We start from the raw sequence: 17660 nt of genomic DNA on the forward strand, positions 1-17660 counted from the left end.
CCCCAAACCACCCCAAAGCCAACCCAAGCCATCCCAAATCACCCCAAAATCACCCCAGACCCATGCCAAACGACCCCAAACCACCCCAAAGCCAACCCAAATCACCCCAAACCCATCCTAAACCATCCCAAACCACCCCAAAGCCATCCCAAACCATCCCAAATCACCCCAAAATCACCCCAAATCCATCCTAAACCATCCCAAACCACCCCAAAGCCACCCCAAACCATCCCACATCACCCCAAAATCACCCCAAATCCATCCTAAACCATCCCAAACCACCCCAAAGCCATCCCAAACCATCCCAAATCACCCCAAAATCCCCCCAAACCCATCCTAAACCATCCCAAACCACCCCAAAGCCAACCCAAACCATCCCAAACCCATCCCAAACCATCCCAAACCACCCCAAAGCCAACCCAAACCATCCCAAATCACCCCAAAATCACCCCAAACCCATCCTAAACCATCCCAAACCATCCCAAAGCCAACCCAAACCATCCCAAACCCATCCTAAACCATCCCAAACCATCCCAAACCCACCCAAATCACCCCAAACCCAACCCAAACGATCCCAAACCACCCCAAACTCACCCCAAAGCCACCCCGAAGGACCCCAACCCCACCCAGCTCTGCTCCCAAAGGGGTCTCAGCAGCACGGGGGGGTTCTGGGGTGATTTTGGGGTGGTTTGGGATGAGCCCGGCCCCGTCTTTGGTTGTCCCCAACTCCCCCGTGGGGTCGATCACGGATTTTCCTGCCAGGGAAGTGCCCCCACCCCAAAAATGGGGCTGAAGCCTTTTCCCACTGGGATGGGGCCGGAATGGGGCTGGGGGGGGGCCGGGAGCTGTCCCCAACCTGTCCTGTCCCTTTGGGGACAGATTTTGGGGGGTCTGAGGGGACCCCTTGTCCCATCCCTGGGGGTGTCACCCTCCCACCCCATCGTGTCCCCTTTCCCCTCCTCCAGCACCCCTTGGGGTTGGGGGTGACACTTCCATGACCCTAAACGCACCCCAAACCACCCTAAACCGCCCCAAACCCACCCCAAACCATCCCAAACCACCCTAAACCCACCAAAAACATCCCCAAAACCTCCCCAAAGAACCCCAAATTCACCCCAAACCACCCAAAACCAGCCCAAATCTCCCCAAACCACCACAAACCCACCTCAAGCCATCCCAAACCACTCCAAACCACCCCAAACCCACCAAAACCAGCCCAAACCTCCTCAAACCACCACAAACCCACCTCAAGCCATCCCAAACCACTCCAAACCACCCCAAACCCACCAAAACCATCCCCAAACCTCCTCAAAGCACCCCAAACCCACCACAAACCACCACAAACCCATCCCAAACACCTCCAAACCCACCCAAACCATCCCCAAACCTCCCCGAAGAACCCCAAATCCACCCCAAGCCACCCAAAACCACCCCAAACCATCCCCAAAACTCCCTAAGCAATCACAAACCATCCCCAAACCATCCCAAACCTCCACAAACCATCCCCAAAACACCCAAAACCATCCCCAAACCACCCCAGACCACCCAAAACCATCCCCAAACCACCCAAAACCACCCCCAAACCACCCCAAACCACTCAAACCCATCCCAAAAGGGGGGCCCAAAGGGGGTCCCCATGGTGTCCGAGCCCCAAGGCTCCTCCGCCCCAAATCCCCTCATCCCAACCCCCCCTCCCACGCCTCCCATCTGAATTTGGGGCGATTTTAGGCAATTTTGGCTCCCTTATCCAGGGCCTGATCTCTCCCTTCGCCCCCGCTCGTGACCTGGGGAGATTTTGTGGAGATTTCGGTTCTTTATCCAGGGCCTGGCCTGGCCCCTCACCCCTCACCCCAAACCCCCCTCCCTCCCTTCCCCGTCACAATTTGGGTGCATTTTGGGCAGCTTTTGGTCCCTCATCCTCGCCCTGAGCTCTGCCCTCACCCCAAACCCCCCTCCCACCCTTCTCCAGCACAATTTGGGTGAATTTTGAGGGCTTTTTGCTTCTTTATCCTCATCCTGAGCTCTCCCCTCACCCCAAACCCCTCTCCCTCCCTTCCCCATCAAAATTTGGGTGCATTTTGGGCAGCTTTTGGTCCTTCATCCTCATCCTGAGCTCTCCCCTCACCCCAAACCCCCCTCCCACCCTTCTCCAGCACAATTTGGGTGAATTTACAGCGCTTTTGGTCCCTCATCCTCGCCCTGAGCTCTCTCCTCACCCCAAATCCCGCCTCCCTCCCTTCTCCGGCACAATTTGGGAGCATTTTGATGGTTTTTCCTTCTTTATCCTCATCCTGAGTTCTCCCCTCACCCCAAACCCCCCTCCCACCCTTCTCCATCACATTTTGGGTGAATTTGGGGCAGCTTTTGCTTCTTCATCCTCGCCCTGGGCTCTGCCCTCGCCCCCTCTCGCCGTTCGGCCGCGTTTCGCGGCGCTCTCGGTCCCTTTTGCGGGGCCTGGGCTCTCCCCTCGCCCTCCCACGGCTCCCCCCCCGTTTTGGGTGCATTTTGCGGCGCTTTTGGTTCCTTATCCGGGGCCTGGGCTGCCGGGCGTGATTGGCCGCGGCTGTCACATGGTGAAAGTAACTTTACGGGGTCGCCGCGAGTAGGAGGGCTTTATGGAGCAGAAAAACGACAAAGCGAGAAAAATTATTTTCCACTCCAGAAATTAATGATCATGAGCTCTTATTTGATGGACTCTAACTACATCGATCCGAAATTTCCTCCATGCGAGGAATATTCGCAAAATAATTACATCCCCGAGCACAGTCCGGAATATTACAGCCGGGCCAGGGAGCCCAGCTTCCAGCATCACCACCCGGAGCTGTTCCCCGTGCCTCGAGCAGCCTTCCCCGAGCGTCCCTACAGCTGCGGGGGGCTCCAGAGGGGCCAGGCGGGCGCGGGAGGAGGAGGAGGAGGAGGAGGAGGAGGAGGAGGAGGAGGAGGAGGGAGGCAGCACCTGGCGGAGAAGCCGCAGCTCTGCGAGCCTCCCCCCGGCCCCGCCGCTGCCGCCCCGGCCCCGTGCGGGCAACCCGAGCCCGAGCCCGGCGTGGCGGCTCCCAAAGCTCCCGTAGTTTATCCCTGGATGAAAAAAATCCACGTCAGCACCGGTAGGAAACTTTTCTTTGCCTCCTGCGCGCCCTGCGCCCGCCGCTCCCCGCACCATGCTCCCCACGCCATCCCGTCTCCCCTCTCTCTCCTCTCTCTCCTCTCTCCTCTCTCTCTACTCCGATTTATTATTATTTTTTTTTTCCCCTCTCCGCGCGAGCCTTTGGGTGAGCACAATTGAGTTGGATTTACGACTGCGAATGGGTAATTACACCCCCCATAAATTTTATAGCCGAGCTACCGCGGGCAGCCGGAGCCATGTGGCTCTGGGGCTGCTTTATGGATGTGCGGAACTCCGCGAGCTTTGCGGCATCAATAATTCAGCTCCTGCAGCCGGGGAAACCCTTCCGAGCGCGCCGCGGCCTCCCCCGAGCTGCCCCGGCTTCTTGCTGGCCCATTCCGCCCTTTACTCGCCGCTTTTTTGGGATTCTTTCTCCTTCCCCCCCCGCCCCGGTTTGTTTTGGGGTTTGGTGGTGCTGTTGGTGTTGGTGTTTCTCTCCTCTCCTCCGCTTCGCCTCCGCCGTCCCTCTCTCCATCCACGCTCATTTTCCTTGGGTGGTTTTTTTTTTCTATTTGAATTCGTTTTTTTTTTTTTCCCCGCTGTGTTTTGGGTTGGTTTTATTCTTTGGGGGTTTTTTTTGTCTCCCCTTCCTTTGAGTTTCCTCCTCCTTTCCTTCCCTTTTTTTTGGTGGGTTTTTTTGGGCCTTTTTTTCTTTTTTTGGTTGGGTTTTTTTGGTTTATTTGAATTTTTGGGTGGGGGGGTCTTTCTGGTCTTGTTTTCTTTCTTTGCTGGGTCTCTTTCTGTTCATTTGGGTTTTTGTGTGGTTTTCTGTTTTTATTCGTGTGTTTTATTTTGTGGGGTTTTTTTTTTCTGTTTATTTGACTTTTTTCTGTGGTTTCTTTCGCTTATTTGATTTTTTTGGTCCGTTTTTCGGTTAATTTGGTTCCTCGGTGTGGTTTTTTTTTTGCTTGTTTGTTCTTTGGTTGTTTTTTTTTTTTTGGCCTGCGTTTTTTTCTGTTCATTCGATTCTTTTGGCATGTTGTTTTTTTTTTTTCCTGTTAATTTCATTTTTGGCCTGGTTTTTTTCCCCCAATTATTCATTTATTTATTTATTTAATTTTTTTTTTTGCCGCGTGTTTTTTGGGTTTTTTTTCCCGTTAACCTGACTTTTTTTCGCACGTTTTCTTTTTATTTTTCCCTTAACCTGATTTCTTTTGGCGCGTTTATTTATTTTTTTTTTTTCGCCTTAACTTGATTTTTTGCGGCCTTTTTTTTGGTTTTTTTCCCCCCTTCCTTTTTTTTTTCCGTTGGGTTTTTTTTAAATATCATTTCCCCCCTCTTTTTTTTCTTTTCCTTTTTTTTACCTTTTTTCTTTTTTCCTTTTTTCCCTTTTCCCCTTTTTTCCTTTTTTTCTTATTTTTTCCTTTTTTCCCTTTTATTCCCTTCCCCCCTTTATTTTACTTTCCCCCCCCCTTTCTTCCCCTTCTTTTTTTTTCTTCTCCCCCTTTTTTCCCCCCTTTTTTCCCCTTATATTCCCCTTTTTTCTTGTTTTTTCCCCTTTTCCCCCTTTTTTCCCTCTTTTATTCTTTTTCCCCCTTTTTCCTCTCTTTTTCCCTTTTTCCTCTTTTTTCCCTTCCCCTTTTTTCCTGTTTTTTTCTTTTTCCCTTTTTCCCCCTTTTTTTCCTTCCCCCCCTTTTTTCTTGTTTCTTTCCCTCCCCCCCTTTTTTCTTGTTTTTTTCTTTTTTCTTGTTTTTTTCTTTTTTCCTTGTTTTTCTTTCCTTTTTCCCTCTTTTTTCCCTCGTTGTTTTTCCCTTCCCCTCCTTTTTTTCCCTCTTTTTTCCCCTTTCCCCCCTTTTTTCCCCCCTCTTTGTTTCCTTTTTTCCTCGTTTTTTCCTCTTTTTTTCCTTCTTTCCTCTTTTTCCCCCTCTTTTTTATTCCCTTTTCCCCCCTTGTTTCTTTTTTTTTCCTTGATTTTTTCTTTTTTCTTGTTTTTTTCCTGTTTTTTTCTTGTTTTTTTCTTTTTTCTTGTTTTTTTTTCTTTTCCCCCCTTTTTTCCCTCGTTGTTTTTCCCTTCCCCCCCTTTTCTTCCCCCTTTTTTTTCCCTTTCCCTCCCTTTTCCCCCCCCTTTTTTTCCTTTCCCCTTTCCCCTTTTTTTTTTCCTTTTCCCCCTTCCCCCTCTTTTTTTCTTGTTTTTTTCTTTTTTCCTTGTTTTTTTTCCCTTTTTCCCCCTTTTTTCCCCTCGTTGTTTTTCCCTTTCTCCCCCTTTTTTTCCCCTCTTTTTTTTTCCTTTTTTCCCCTTTTTCCCCCTCTTTTTTCCCTTCCCGCCCTTTTTTTTTGTTTTTTTTTGTTTTTTCTTGTTTTCTTTCCCTTCCCCCCCTTCCCCCCTCTTTCTTTTTCCCTTCCCCCCCTTTTTTCTTGTTTTTTTTCTTGTTTTTCCTTGTTTTTTTCTTTTTTCTTGTTTTTTTCTTCTTTCCTCGTTGTTTTTCCCTTTCCCCCCCTTTCCCCCTCTTTTTTTCCCCCTTTCCCCCTTTTTTTCTTGTTTTTTTCTATTTTCCTTGCTTTTTTTCCTTTCCCCCCTTTTCTTCCCTCGTTGTTTTTCCCTTCCCCCCCTTTTTTCCCCTCTTTTTTCCCCCTTTCCCCCTTCCCCCCCTCTTTTTTTCCCCCTTTCTCCCCCTTTCCCCCCCTTTTTTCCCCCCTTTCCCCTTTTTTTTCCCCCTCCCTTTTTTTTTTTTTTTATTTTTATTCTTTCCCCCTCTCCTTCCCCCCCTTTTCCCTTCTATCCTCCAGTGAACCCCAACTTCTCCGGCGGCGAACCCAAGCGCTCCCGCACGGCGTACACGCGGCAGCAGGTGCTGGAGCTGGAGAAGGAATTCCACTACAACCGCTACCTGACGCGCCGGCGCCGCATCGAGATCGCGCACTCGCTCTGCCTCTCGGAGCGCCAGATCAAAATCTGGTTCCAGAACCGCCGCATGAAGTGGAAAAAGGACCACAGGCTGCCCAACACCAAAATCCGCGCCGCGCCCGCCTCCGCCGCCCCCGCGGCGCCCTCCGAGCCGCCCCCGCCCCCCGCGCAGGAGCCGCGGCCCGAGGACATCACCAGGTTATGAACCGGAATGGCCCGAATCGGCCCCGTTCCCCCCCAAAAATCCGCGCCTTGCAGTGACTCTGGGTTGTTTCGAGGAGCGAACATAGAAATCTCGATATTCGGGTTTTTTCCCCCGCTGCTTCCGGTGGGTTTTGCCGCGCGATGAGAGGAATTCGCCCTTTATTATTATTATTATTTTTATTATTATTATTATTATTATTATTATTTTTATTATTATAATTATTTGATTGTTAATGTTATTTTTAATGTTATTATTTTATTAAACCCCCCCCGTGCGTGTCAAAAATCAGCCCCTTTTTAGAGTCCTCCCTGTTGTTATTATTAATTATTTGATTGCTGCTGGTATTGGTATTGTTATTATTTCATTATTATTTTTGTTATTTTTTCTTCTTTTGCATTCTTTTATTGTTGCTGTTGATATTCTTTTCTTATTTATTATTTTAATTATTTTAATTATTTTAATTATTTAATTATTTTTATTATTCTTATATTATTTTTATTATTATTTTATTATTTTTATCATTATTTTATTATTTTTATTATTATTTTATTATTTCTAGCATTATTTTATTATTTTAATCATTATTTTATTATTTTTTCTCATTTTTAATTATTATTTTATTATTTTTTCTCATTTTTAATTATTTATTATTTTTATTATTTTTAAAATTATTTTATTCTTTTTATTTTTTTATTTGAGCATCGTTTTATTACCTTAAAAAATTATTTTATTATTGTGGCAGCTATTGTTTCAGTATTATTTTTATCATTATTTCATTGTTTTTCTTCTCGCCGTCATTATATTATTTCACCACCGTCATTTTTTTAATTATCATTCTATTAATCCCCCCGCGCGTATCAACACTCAACCCCTTCTCCCAATCCTCCCTATTATCATTATTATTATTATTATTATTATATTTTTATTATTAACATTATTTTATTAACCCCCTGCACGTGTCAAAACTCAGCCCCTTCTCCCAATCCTCCCTATATTATTATTATTGTTATTATTATTATTATTATTATTATTTTAGTTCAATCATTATTTTATTAATTTTATTCCTTTATTACTATTATTTGATGAATCCCCCGAGCGCATCCGAAGCCACCCCTCGGTTTTTAGGTGCATGTGGGCCCTCGCATGAGCCCAGGTGGCCGCACCTGGAGAAACTTCCCAAAAACGGGTTTTTCACGCCCTTTCGGGGCTTTTCTTTATTTTTCAAAGCCGCGGGGGGAGGGAAACCTTGGGGGGGGGGAGAAAGCGAGAACCGAGGGGGGTTCGGAGGGCGGAAAACAGCGCAGAACTCCCAAAAAAGCCGAATTTGGATCGTTTCCCCCCTCTCCGCCGCTCCGAGCGCACAATGGAGCGCAGGAGCCGCCGAATTTTTCGGGGAGGGGGGCGAAAAACAGCGGAAAAATTGAGATTTTGGGGGCGGGAGGGGGAAAGAGGAACAAAAAGAGGAACGGCCCAGAGGGGCCGGGGACGCGAGGAGGAGAAAGGGAGCGGGAGAGGGCGGAAATTTGATTTATTTCCCCCCCGAAGAGGCGGCGGGAGGCTCGGGGGTGTTTTTGTGGTGCTCGTTTGTGTTTCTTTGGGGTTTTTTTTTTCCCCCTCCCTGCTCGTTGTAAAGTCGCAATAAAAAAAACACAAAAACCCAACAAAAACAAGAAAACCAAAAAAATAACAAAAAAAAAAAAAAAAAAGAGTTTTCGGTGCGTTCTGTGACGGTCCCAGTGTTCAATAAAAGCGCTCAGTGTGAATTTAGTTTTATTTTCCTGTCTGGTGCGTTGCTTCGAGCCCCCAAATCCCCCTCCCGAGCCCACGGAATGGATCCAATTAATCCAATTAATCATTAATAATAATAACAATAATAATAATCAGCTCAATAAAACGCGTGGGGTCCCCCGCGCTGCTAAAATTAACTTTAAGCCGAGTTTAAAGTCGCGCCCAACTCCAGATTTTTGCCCGCTGAATTTCACCCCCCCTCCCTCCCCCCCAAAGAACTGTAAAAATGGGGCAAAAACACGGAATAAAAGGGGTTTGGGGATTCCAGGGGCGCCTCGTGGATCCCTTTCCCACCCCGGAGGAAAATTCCCTGGATTTGGCTCCTCTCCCTCCCTGGAGCTTCGGCCTTGGGGGGGTTTCAAATGATTATTATTAATTATTATTATTATTATTATTATTATTGCTGATAATTGCAATGATTTCCCCTCCTGCCGCGGTTCCCTCCGGCGCGGATTTTGCCAGGAGCTGGAAAAAAATCTGTTAAATTGATAATAATAATAATAATAATAATAATAATGGGAAGAGCGGCAGCCCTGGCGCTAATAACTCTAATTAATCGCTGCCGCCCTTTGGAGGCACCGAATTGGCACCGGGGGGGAGGGAATTAGGGAAAAATCCCAAATCCCCCCCAATTCCGGCCTCGAGGTTTCCCTGGCGGGGCAGGGAAGGGGGAGCACGAGGAGGAGCCGCTTTTTTGGGGGGATTTTGGACTTTTTTGGGGGGGTTTTGGCTTTTTGGGGGGGGATTTTGGCCTTTTTTTTTGGGAATTCTGGCCTTGTTTTGGGAAGTTTGGCGCCGCCAGAGCGAGGCCCGCTGGAATTTCCCCCCTTTCCCAGCCCCGGGGTGCGGAATTCCAGGCGGGAGAGGCTTTTCCAGCCTCTTTTTTTGGGGTTTATTCCCATTTTTTAAAAATTTATTTCCTCCCCGCGTTTGAAACCAATCGCGGCCTCGCCTCCTTTGTGATGCGTCTGTGGAGAGAGGAGCGGATTTCCCTTAATCCCGGGGATTTTATGGATTCAGCTCCTCGGGTTTTCCTTTTTATTGTTATTTTTTAACATTTCCCCCTCCCCTTTTGAGGGGAATCAACGCCAGGAGGTGAAACCGGACCGGGAATTGTTGGCGCTCCTGGGGAAACATCCCAACATCTCCTCCCCTGGAGCAGGGAAAATGTTGGGAGCCAGTTTGGGATTTGAGATTTGGGGTTTGGGGAGGTTTTTTTCCCATAAGGAGATGGGGGAAGGCAGAGAAACCGCGGCCCTAAAAGAAAATAATAAAAAAAAATAGAATTAAAAATATAAAAGAATCGAAATCCCAGCGGGAATCAGCACCCAGAGCTCGGGGGGGAGGGGGAAGGGTTGGGTGGGTTTGAAATCCTCTGATCCAGGCAGGAAATCCAAGGAAAAATGGGGGAGTTAGGGGGGGAAATGGGGGAATAAAGGGGGGAAATGGGAAATTAAGGGGGCAAAATGGGGGAATTAGGGGGGAAAATGGGCCAATTAGGGGGGGAAATGGTAAATTAAGGAGAAAAAAGGGGAAATTAAGGGGAAAAATTGGAAATTAAGGGGGGAAATTGGAAATTAAGGGGGAAAATGGGAAATTAAGGGGGAAAATGGGAAATTAAGGGGAAAAAATGGAAATTAAGGGGGGAAAATGGAAATTAAGGGGGGAAAATTGGAAATTAAGGGGGAAAAAGGCACCAGGGAGGGAGAAATTTGGGGTGAATGCTGGAAAAAAGGGAGAAAATCCACAGGGAAATGTTCTGGGAGGGGAGGGATGCCCTGAAAATCCCCCAAAATCTGCTCGGGGGTGGGGGCAGAGCTGCGGGAGGAGGAGGAGGAGGGTGGGGGGGAAGGAGCAGCGCCCCAGGGGGGATTTTCCCTCTTTTTGGGAGGGGATTTTGGAGTTTTGGGCTTGAATTCCCCCTTTTTTCCCATCCCAGGACGGGGGGGGAGGGGGGGAGAGGAGAAATGTGGGATTTTCTCCAGGAGGGGAGAAAAATGGGGGGGGAAAGGGAAATAAAAAAGGGAAAAGTGGAAAAAATAAAGGGGGGGAAAAGGGGAATTTGTGGGGGGAAAAGCGGAAAAAAGGGGGAAGAAGTGGAGGAATTGGGGAAGAAAAGGGCAAAATAAAAGGGGGAAAGGGGAAATAAATGGAGAGAGAAAGAGAAATAAGGGGGGAATGGGGAAATAAAAGGCAAAAAACCCTGAAATAATGGGGGGAAAACCGACGAGGCAAGGAGAGGAAAAAGCGAAATAAAATTTAAAAAAAAATTAAAAAGGGAGGAAAAAACCGAGGAAAAAAAGGGGGAAAAAGGGGCAAAGAAAAGCCCCAAAGCCGATGCCTTTTGCAGCCCCTTGACGCCTCCACGCCGAGAGGCTGAAAAGGGTAAAAAAAGGGTGAAAGATCCCAACTTTGATTGAGGTTGGGCCGCGCAGGGTTCACGGAAAGGGCAACTTTTCTGTGCCTCCCTCGGGGTGACCCCGAGCCCTCGCGACCCGGGGATGTCCCCTCTGTCCCCGGCGGGGACACCGAGCCGCGGCTTTGTGGGGTTTTTTGGGATGAGGATGGGAAAAGGAGGGGGGTGGGGGCAGATGTTTGGGGCATTGTCCCCCGGCGCGGCCAAAAAAAAGGGGAGAAAAAGGGGAAAAGGTGAAGCGGCGGCCAAAGTTCTGTCCCGGGTTTAATTCCAGAGGGGAACCCGGCTCCCGGCGGGTCCAGGAGGGCGGCCCCGCGCACGTGAGTGGTTCCCATTCCAGGGAAAAAACGATGGGAATTGGATCGGTTGTTGCGTTCGGAAACGGGTTTGGGTGATTAAAGTTTAAAAGGACCTGAAATGGGGGAGAAATCGTTAATTCAAAGCGAAAATGAGGTGAAAGGAGGGAAGCGAGGGAGCTCCGGGAAGGTTTGGGAGCGGGGTCAGGATGGGTTTTCCAGGGGGAAAGGGAAGGGAGGGAATGAGGGCAGAGCTTTGGTGGAGGTGGGAAATGAACCCCGGGAGAGGGCGGAGGGGTCCGGGCAGGGATCGGGGAGGGATCGGGGAGGGATCGGGGAGGGATCCAGGGATGGGTCCAGGGATGGATCCGGGGATGGATCCGGGCAGGGATCGGGGCAGGGATCGGGGCAGGGATCCAGGGATGGGTCCAGGGATGGATCCGGGGATGGATCCGGGCAGGGATCGGGGCAGGGATCGGGGCAGGGATCCAGGGATGGGTCCAGGGATGGGTCCAGGGATGGATCCGGGGATGGATCCGGGCAGGGATCGGGGCAGGGATCCAGGGATGGGTTCAGGGATGGATCCGGGCAGGGATCGGGGCAGGGATCCAGGGATGGGTCCAGGGATGGATTCAGGGATGGATTCAGGGATGGATTCAGGGATGGATCCGGGCAGGGGTCCAGGGATGGGTCCAGGGGTGGATGCAGGGAAGGATCCAGGGATGAAGGGACAGATCCAGGGATGGATCCCGGGATGGATTCAGGGATGGATTCAGGGACGGATTCAGGGGTGGACAGAGGGATCCAGGGAGGGATCCAAGGAGGGATCCAGGGACGGACACAGGGATGGATGCAGGGATCGAGGGATGGATTCAGGGGTGGATGCAGGGAAGGATCCAGGGATGAAGGGACAGATCCAGGGATGGATCCAGGGATGGATCCCGGGATGGACAGAGGGATTCAGGGATGGATTCAGGGATTCAGGGATGGATTCAGGGATTCAGGGAGGGATTCAGGGATGGATCCAGGGGTGGATTCAGGGATGGATCCCGGGATGGGCAGAGGGATTCAGGGAGGGATTCAGGGATGGATCCAGGGGTGGATTCAGGGAGGGATTCAGGGATGGATCCAGGGGTGGATTCAGGGATTCAGGGATGGATTCAGGGATGGATTCAGGGGTGGATTCAGGGATTCAGGGATGGATTCAGGGATGGACAGAGGGATTCAGGGACGGATTAAGGGACAAATCCAGGGCTGGACTCAGGGATGGATCCCGGGACGGATTCAGGGATCCAGGGATGGATCCCGGGATGGATTCAGGGGTGGATCCCAGGACGGACATTGTGCCCCGGGGCAGCAGAGGTGGCTCATTCCCGTCCCTGTATCCCTGTCCCGTTCCTTATCCCTGTCCCATTCCCTGTCCCCTCCCCCCGGCACGGGGACAATTCCCAGGGCCGGGACAATTCCCTTTTCCCGGGTTATTGGGCCATAAACCCCAAACATCTGAGGCCGGCCCGCTTTTTATCTCCTCTTTTATCTCCCTCGGCTCCACTTTGATTCGAAGTTCCCGGGAAGTTTCTTTTCCGCCTCTTCCTTGATTTTAGGTCAATTTTGGGGCCTTTCCCCTCCTTTTTTCTCTCCCTTTCTTTCCCCTTGAAGTTGCTCCTCGAAGGACCCGGGGTTTGGAATCCTTTGGTTTAAAGGGCAATAAAAATCCGGGATGGGGAAGGGAACGCGAGGAATTCTTTGTGTCCAGGGGCTGGAATGGCCACTCCTTAAATTCACACCCGCGGGCGGCCAGAAGGAGCTTCCTGAGCCGCCCAAAAGGCAGGAAAATCGGGAAAAACGGGGAAAAACCGGGAAAAAACCGATCCAGAGAGGCTCAGGGGCGCTCCCAGCGAGCTCAGCTCGGGGAGAGCGTTCTCACCGCGCTGAAAATTCCATTTTTGTCCAATTCTTTGGGCCATTTTTTGGTGCTCTTTGGTCCATTTTTGGTGGTTTTTTTGCCCATTTCTGCTGGGGTTCCCCCCCCCCCCCCCCCCCCCCCCCCCATTTTTGGTGCTTATTTGTCCATTTCTGTTGGGGTTTGCCCCATTTTTGGTGCTTTTGGTCTATTTTTGGTGCTTTCTTTGTCCGTTTTTGTTGGGATTTTGCCTATTTTTGGTCCTTTTTTGTCAATTTTTGTGGGGTTTTTTGCCCATTTTTGGTGCTTTTTTGCCCATTTTTGTTGGGGTTTTTTGCCCATTTTTGGTGCTTATTTTGGTCTATTTTTCTTGGGGTTTTGCCCATTGTTGGTGCTTTTGGTCTATTTTTGGTGCCTTTTGGTCCCTTTTGTTGGGGTTTTTGCCCATTTTTGTTGGGGTTTTTCCCATTTTTGGTGCAGTTTTTGCCCATTTTTGGTGCTTATTTGTCCATTTTTGTCGGGGTTTTTTGCCCTTTGTTGGAGTTTTGCCCATTGTTGCTGCTTTTGGTCTATTTTTGGTGCTTTTTGGTCCCTTTTGTTGGCCTTTCTGCCCATTTTTGTTGGGTTTTTTTCCCTTTTTGGGGTGTTTTTCTCTCGTCCTTGCCGTCCCCTCGGGGCTCTCCCCCGCCGGCTCCTTCCAGGGATTTCCTCGCGGCCCTCGGAGCTGTTTTTAATTGGAATTAAAAGCCCAAACCCACGCGCCCGGGGTTAAACGAGTGAGTTACGGGCTGGCCCCGGCCCTGACAGCGCAACTTTTATTTATCGTCCTCTCCCAGATCATTATCCCGGGGTTTCTGCTCTTCCCAACCCTTCCCGTGATTAATTCCGGCCCCAAACCAAACATTTGGGGATTTATTATTGCGCTCTGTTTAATTTTTTAAGGGCTTTCCTCTGGCGGCTTTTGAGATATCTTTGTTTTTATCCCGATTTTGGGTTGGTTTGGTTTTTCTGGGGGCGATTTTCCGGTTGGTTTTTAAATTTTTAATTGTCTTTGGAATTGTTTTTGAGGGGGTTTTTTTGGGTTGTTTCTTTTTCCCAAGGAAAAAGGGAATTTCGGGGCTGGTTTGGGGTGACTTTTCCCTCCAGGAGGAAGCAAAAAGAATCAATCCATCCGTCAATCAATCAATCAATAAAACTCATCCCCCTCTTCCCTCCCCTCGTCCTTAATTAAGATTTTTTTTCTCTCTGATCCAAGGAGAAATTTCCCGGGAAAAGCTGGGATGGAGCAGGGGGAAAAGGGGGGGAGGGGACCTCTCCGGGGACATTTCACCGCCTCCCCCCCTCAAAAAATTCCGGATTTCTCCTTTTTCCTCAGCTTTTTCCCCCCCTCTTCCCAAGGATTTTCCTGCCCCAATTCCACTCCCGGATCCCTCGTTCTTTCTGCCAAAAAACCTCCTCGGGATTCCTCCTTTTTTATCATTTAATTTGAATTTCTTCCTCCTGGTTTTTGACAGCTGCCACTCAAAGCCAGCCCTGGCCGCCCCTTCCCGCCCGATTTTGGGGCAATTCCAGGCAGGAAAAGGCAATTCCAGGCAGGAAAAGGCAATTCCAGCTTTTTCCTTGGGAGAACGCCTCAGTTTTGGGGGGAGGAACAGCAAAAACCGCCCCGAAAGAAGAGGGAGAGGCGCCTCTACTTCCAAGAGCTCCATCCCAATAAAAATTCCATCAAAACCCAGATTTTTTTAGGGATTTGATGGAAAAGGCTCATCCCGGAAGGTCGGAATTTACGGCCTCAAAATCCTCCCCCTCCCTCCCGAGCCTCATCCCTTTTCCTTAATTTATTCCCAATTAATTCCCCGATTGCGCAATCAGGGAGTGAAAAGCCGGGAGCGCGAGCCGGGAGTTCCCGAGGATTTAAAAATTATTATTATTATTAATAATAATTACTAGTGTTTATTATTATTTTATTTATGATTATTATTAATTATTAATTTTATTATTAGTAGTATTAATTTTTATTTATTATTTTTATTTTTATTATTATTATTATTATTATTACTATTATTATTATTATTAAACACAGATTTAAAGCCGCTTTCTCCCCTCCACTCCCAATTCCCTGGGAACAAAAACCGCAGGAAAAGGCGGATTTCTCCCGAAATTCCATTTATTCCTCCCCCTTTTCACCAAAAACCCGGGATTTTGGGGGAGTTTTTTATTCCCGGGATATTTTCCCGGCGTTTCGAAGGCTCATCCTGAAGGAACCCCCCGCTTTTTTCGGGATGATTGAGAGGGATAAAGGCAGGGGCAGCCCCAGGGACCCCAAACATTTGGGATGAACCCCCACAGGTTTTTATTTCTTGGGAATAAATTGAAACCTTTTCCAGCTGTTTTATGGCCGCTTGAAACCCCTGGGTTCGGATCCCCCCTCTGCGCTTTTATCCCCGGTTCATTCCTATTTTATCCCTCGTTTATTCCCATTTTATTCTTATTTTTCTCTCTCTTTTACCCGTTTCGTCCTTTTTTCATTCCTATCCTATTCCTATTTTATTGTTATTTTTTTCTTACTTTATTCCTATTTTATCCCTCTTTTATTCCCATTTTATTCTTATTTTTATCTCTTTTACCCCCATTTCATCCTTATTTCATTCCTATCCTATTCCTATTTTATTCTTTTTTATTCTTATTTTCTCCCTCTTTTCCCCCTCTTTTTTCTCTCTTTTCCCCCTCTTTTCCCCCTCTTTTTCCCCTCTTTTTCCCCTCTTTCCCCCCAATTTTATTCTTATTTTCATCCCTATTTTATCCCCCGTTCTTCCTTATTTTATTCCTATTCCCCCCCCCTCCCATTTTATTCCTATTTAATCCTCGATTTTTTCCCTTTTCCCCCCCATTTCTCCCCAAAATCTCATATCCAGGTAAATTTTGGAGGCGAATCCTTCAGGAAAGGAGAATTCCAGATTTAAAAAACCCCAAACCAAAACGAAATTCCCTGAAATCCACCCAAATTCTTGTCAAGGTCTAAAGGAGATCCCGGGAAGCGTTTGTGGCTCCGGGTCGTGACCCCGGCCCGGACGGAGGGGACAAAAAGGGAATTTTTTGGGGAAAAAAAGGGGGATTTGGGGGAGTCGTGACCCCCGGGAGAGGATCCGGGGCGGATTGGGGGAATTTGGGGCCATTTGGGGGAATTTTGGGGAGGTTTGGGGGATTTTGGGGAAGTTTGGGGAGGGATTTTGGGGAGGTTTGGGGAGATTTTGGGGAGGTTTGGGGCAATTTGAGGCCATTTGGGGGAAATTTGGGGAGGTTTGGGGGAATTTTGGGGAGGTTTGGGGAGATTTTGAGGAGGTTTAGGGGAGATTTTGACGAGGTTTGGGGGAAATTTGGGGCGGTTTGGGGGAATTTTGAGGAGGTTTGGGGAGGTTTTGGGGTTTGGGGATTTTGGAGGAGATTGGGGGAGCTTTGAGACATTTTGGGGTGGAGTTTGGGGAGGTTTGGGGGGATTTTGGGGAGGTTTTTGAGGGGTTTTGGGGTGGATTTCGAGGGGTTTTGGGGTGGATTTCGAGGGGTTTTGGGGTGGATTTCGAGGGGTTTTGGGGTGGATTTTGAGGGGGTTTGAGGTGGATTTTGAGGAGCTTTTGGAGGTTCAGGGATGTTTTGGGCTCGGCCCGCAGCCCCAGGGCCCCCCGGGATGTTCTTAATTAAGGATTATGGGATTTTCTTCATTAAGGATTTATGGGATGGTCTTAATTAAGGATTTTCGTTTTCCTGCCCTAAAAAAGGCGGCTCGAGATAGAAAAGGGACCAAAATTTGGCGGAATTTTAGTAAAACAGCGGGGGACACAGCTGGGGTCAGACCTGGGGTCACAGCTGGGACACAGCTGGGGTCACATCTGGGGTCACAGCTGGGGTCACAGCTGGGGTCACAGCTGGGGTCACAGCTGGGGTCACATCTGGGTCACAGCTGGGGTCACAGCGGGGGGTCACAGCTGGGTCACACCTGGGGTCATATCTGGGGTCACAGCTGGGTCACACCTGGGGGTCACAGCTGGGTCACACCTGGGTCACACCTGGGGTCATATCTGGGGTCAACCTGGGTCACAGCTGGGGTCACAGCTGGGTCACATCTGGGTCACATCTGGGTCACACCTGGGTCACACCTGGGGTCACAGCTGGGGTCACAGCTGGGTCACAGCTGGGGTCACATGTGGGGTCACAGCTGGGGTCACACCTGGGTCACAGCTGGGGTCACATCTGGGGTCACAGCTGGGTCACAGCTGGGGTCACATCTGGGGTCACAGCTGGGTCACACCTGGGTCACAGCTGGATCACACCTGGGTCACAGCTGGGGTCACACCTGGGGTCACACCTGGGTCACACCTGGGTCACAGCTGGATCACACCTGGGTCACATCTGGGGTCACAGCTGGGTCACAGCTGGGTCACACCTGGGTCACATCTGGGGTCACAGCTGGGTCACAGCTGGGGTCACAGCTGGGGTCACAGCTGGGTCACACCTGGGTCACATCTGGGGTCACAGCTGGGTCACAGCTGGGGTCACAGCTGGGTCACAGCTGGGTCACACCTGGGGTCACAGCTGGGGGTTACATCTGGGGTCAACCTGGGTCACATCTGGGTCACATCTGGGGTCACAGCTGGGTCACAGCTGGGGACGGGGGTGGTACCAGGGGTACAACCTGAGTGTGGCACAGGGGACACGGTGACCCCTGGCACAGGTGCGCTCCACGGGGCGGTGGCACCGGAGCGAGCCTGGGCAGGGGGGCACAGGGGACAGTGCCACACACCTGGGAGTGGCACACAGGGGACACGGCGACACCTTGGCACACCTGGCAGTGACACACCTGGCAGTGACACACCTGGCACACCCGGCAGTGACCCCTGGCACACCTGGGAGTGACCCCTGGCACACCTGGCAGTGACACCTTGGCACACCTGGCAGTGACCCTTAGCACACCTGGCAGTGACACACCTGGCACACCTGGCACACCTGGCACACCCGGCAGTGACCCCTGGCACACCTGGCAGTG

The 17660-nt window shown here is 49.7% G+C and overlaps 1 protein-coding gene across 1 annotated transcript; it reads left to right on the plus strand.

Annotated features, from left to right (window-relative positions):
• The first annotated feature begins 2328 nt into the window (after window positions 1-2328).
• HOXC4 (homeobox C4) lies at window positions 2329-6595 on the plus strand. Its single transcript, XM_032094259.1, has 2 exons — window positions 2329-3107; window positions 5894-6595. The coding sequence occupies exons 1-2, from the start codon at window positions 2669-2671 to the stop codon at window positions 6214-6216; spliced, it is 762 nt and encodes a 253-aa protein (XP_031950150.1). The 5' UTR covers window positions 2329-2668; the 3' UTR covers window positions 6217-6595.
• The last annotated feature ends 11065 nt before the right edge of the window (window positions 6596-17660 follow it).

The sequence above is a fragment of the Corvus moneduloides genome, chromosome 30, assembly GCF_009650955.1.
Source record: "Corvus moneduloides isolate bCorMon1 chromosome 30, bCorMon1.pri, whole genome shotgun sequence".
Lineage (NCBI taxonomy): Eukaryota > Metazoa > Chordata > Aves > Passeriformes > Corvidae > Corvus > Corvus moneduloides.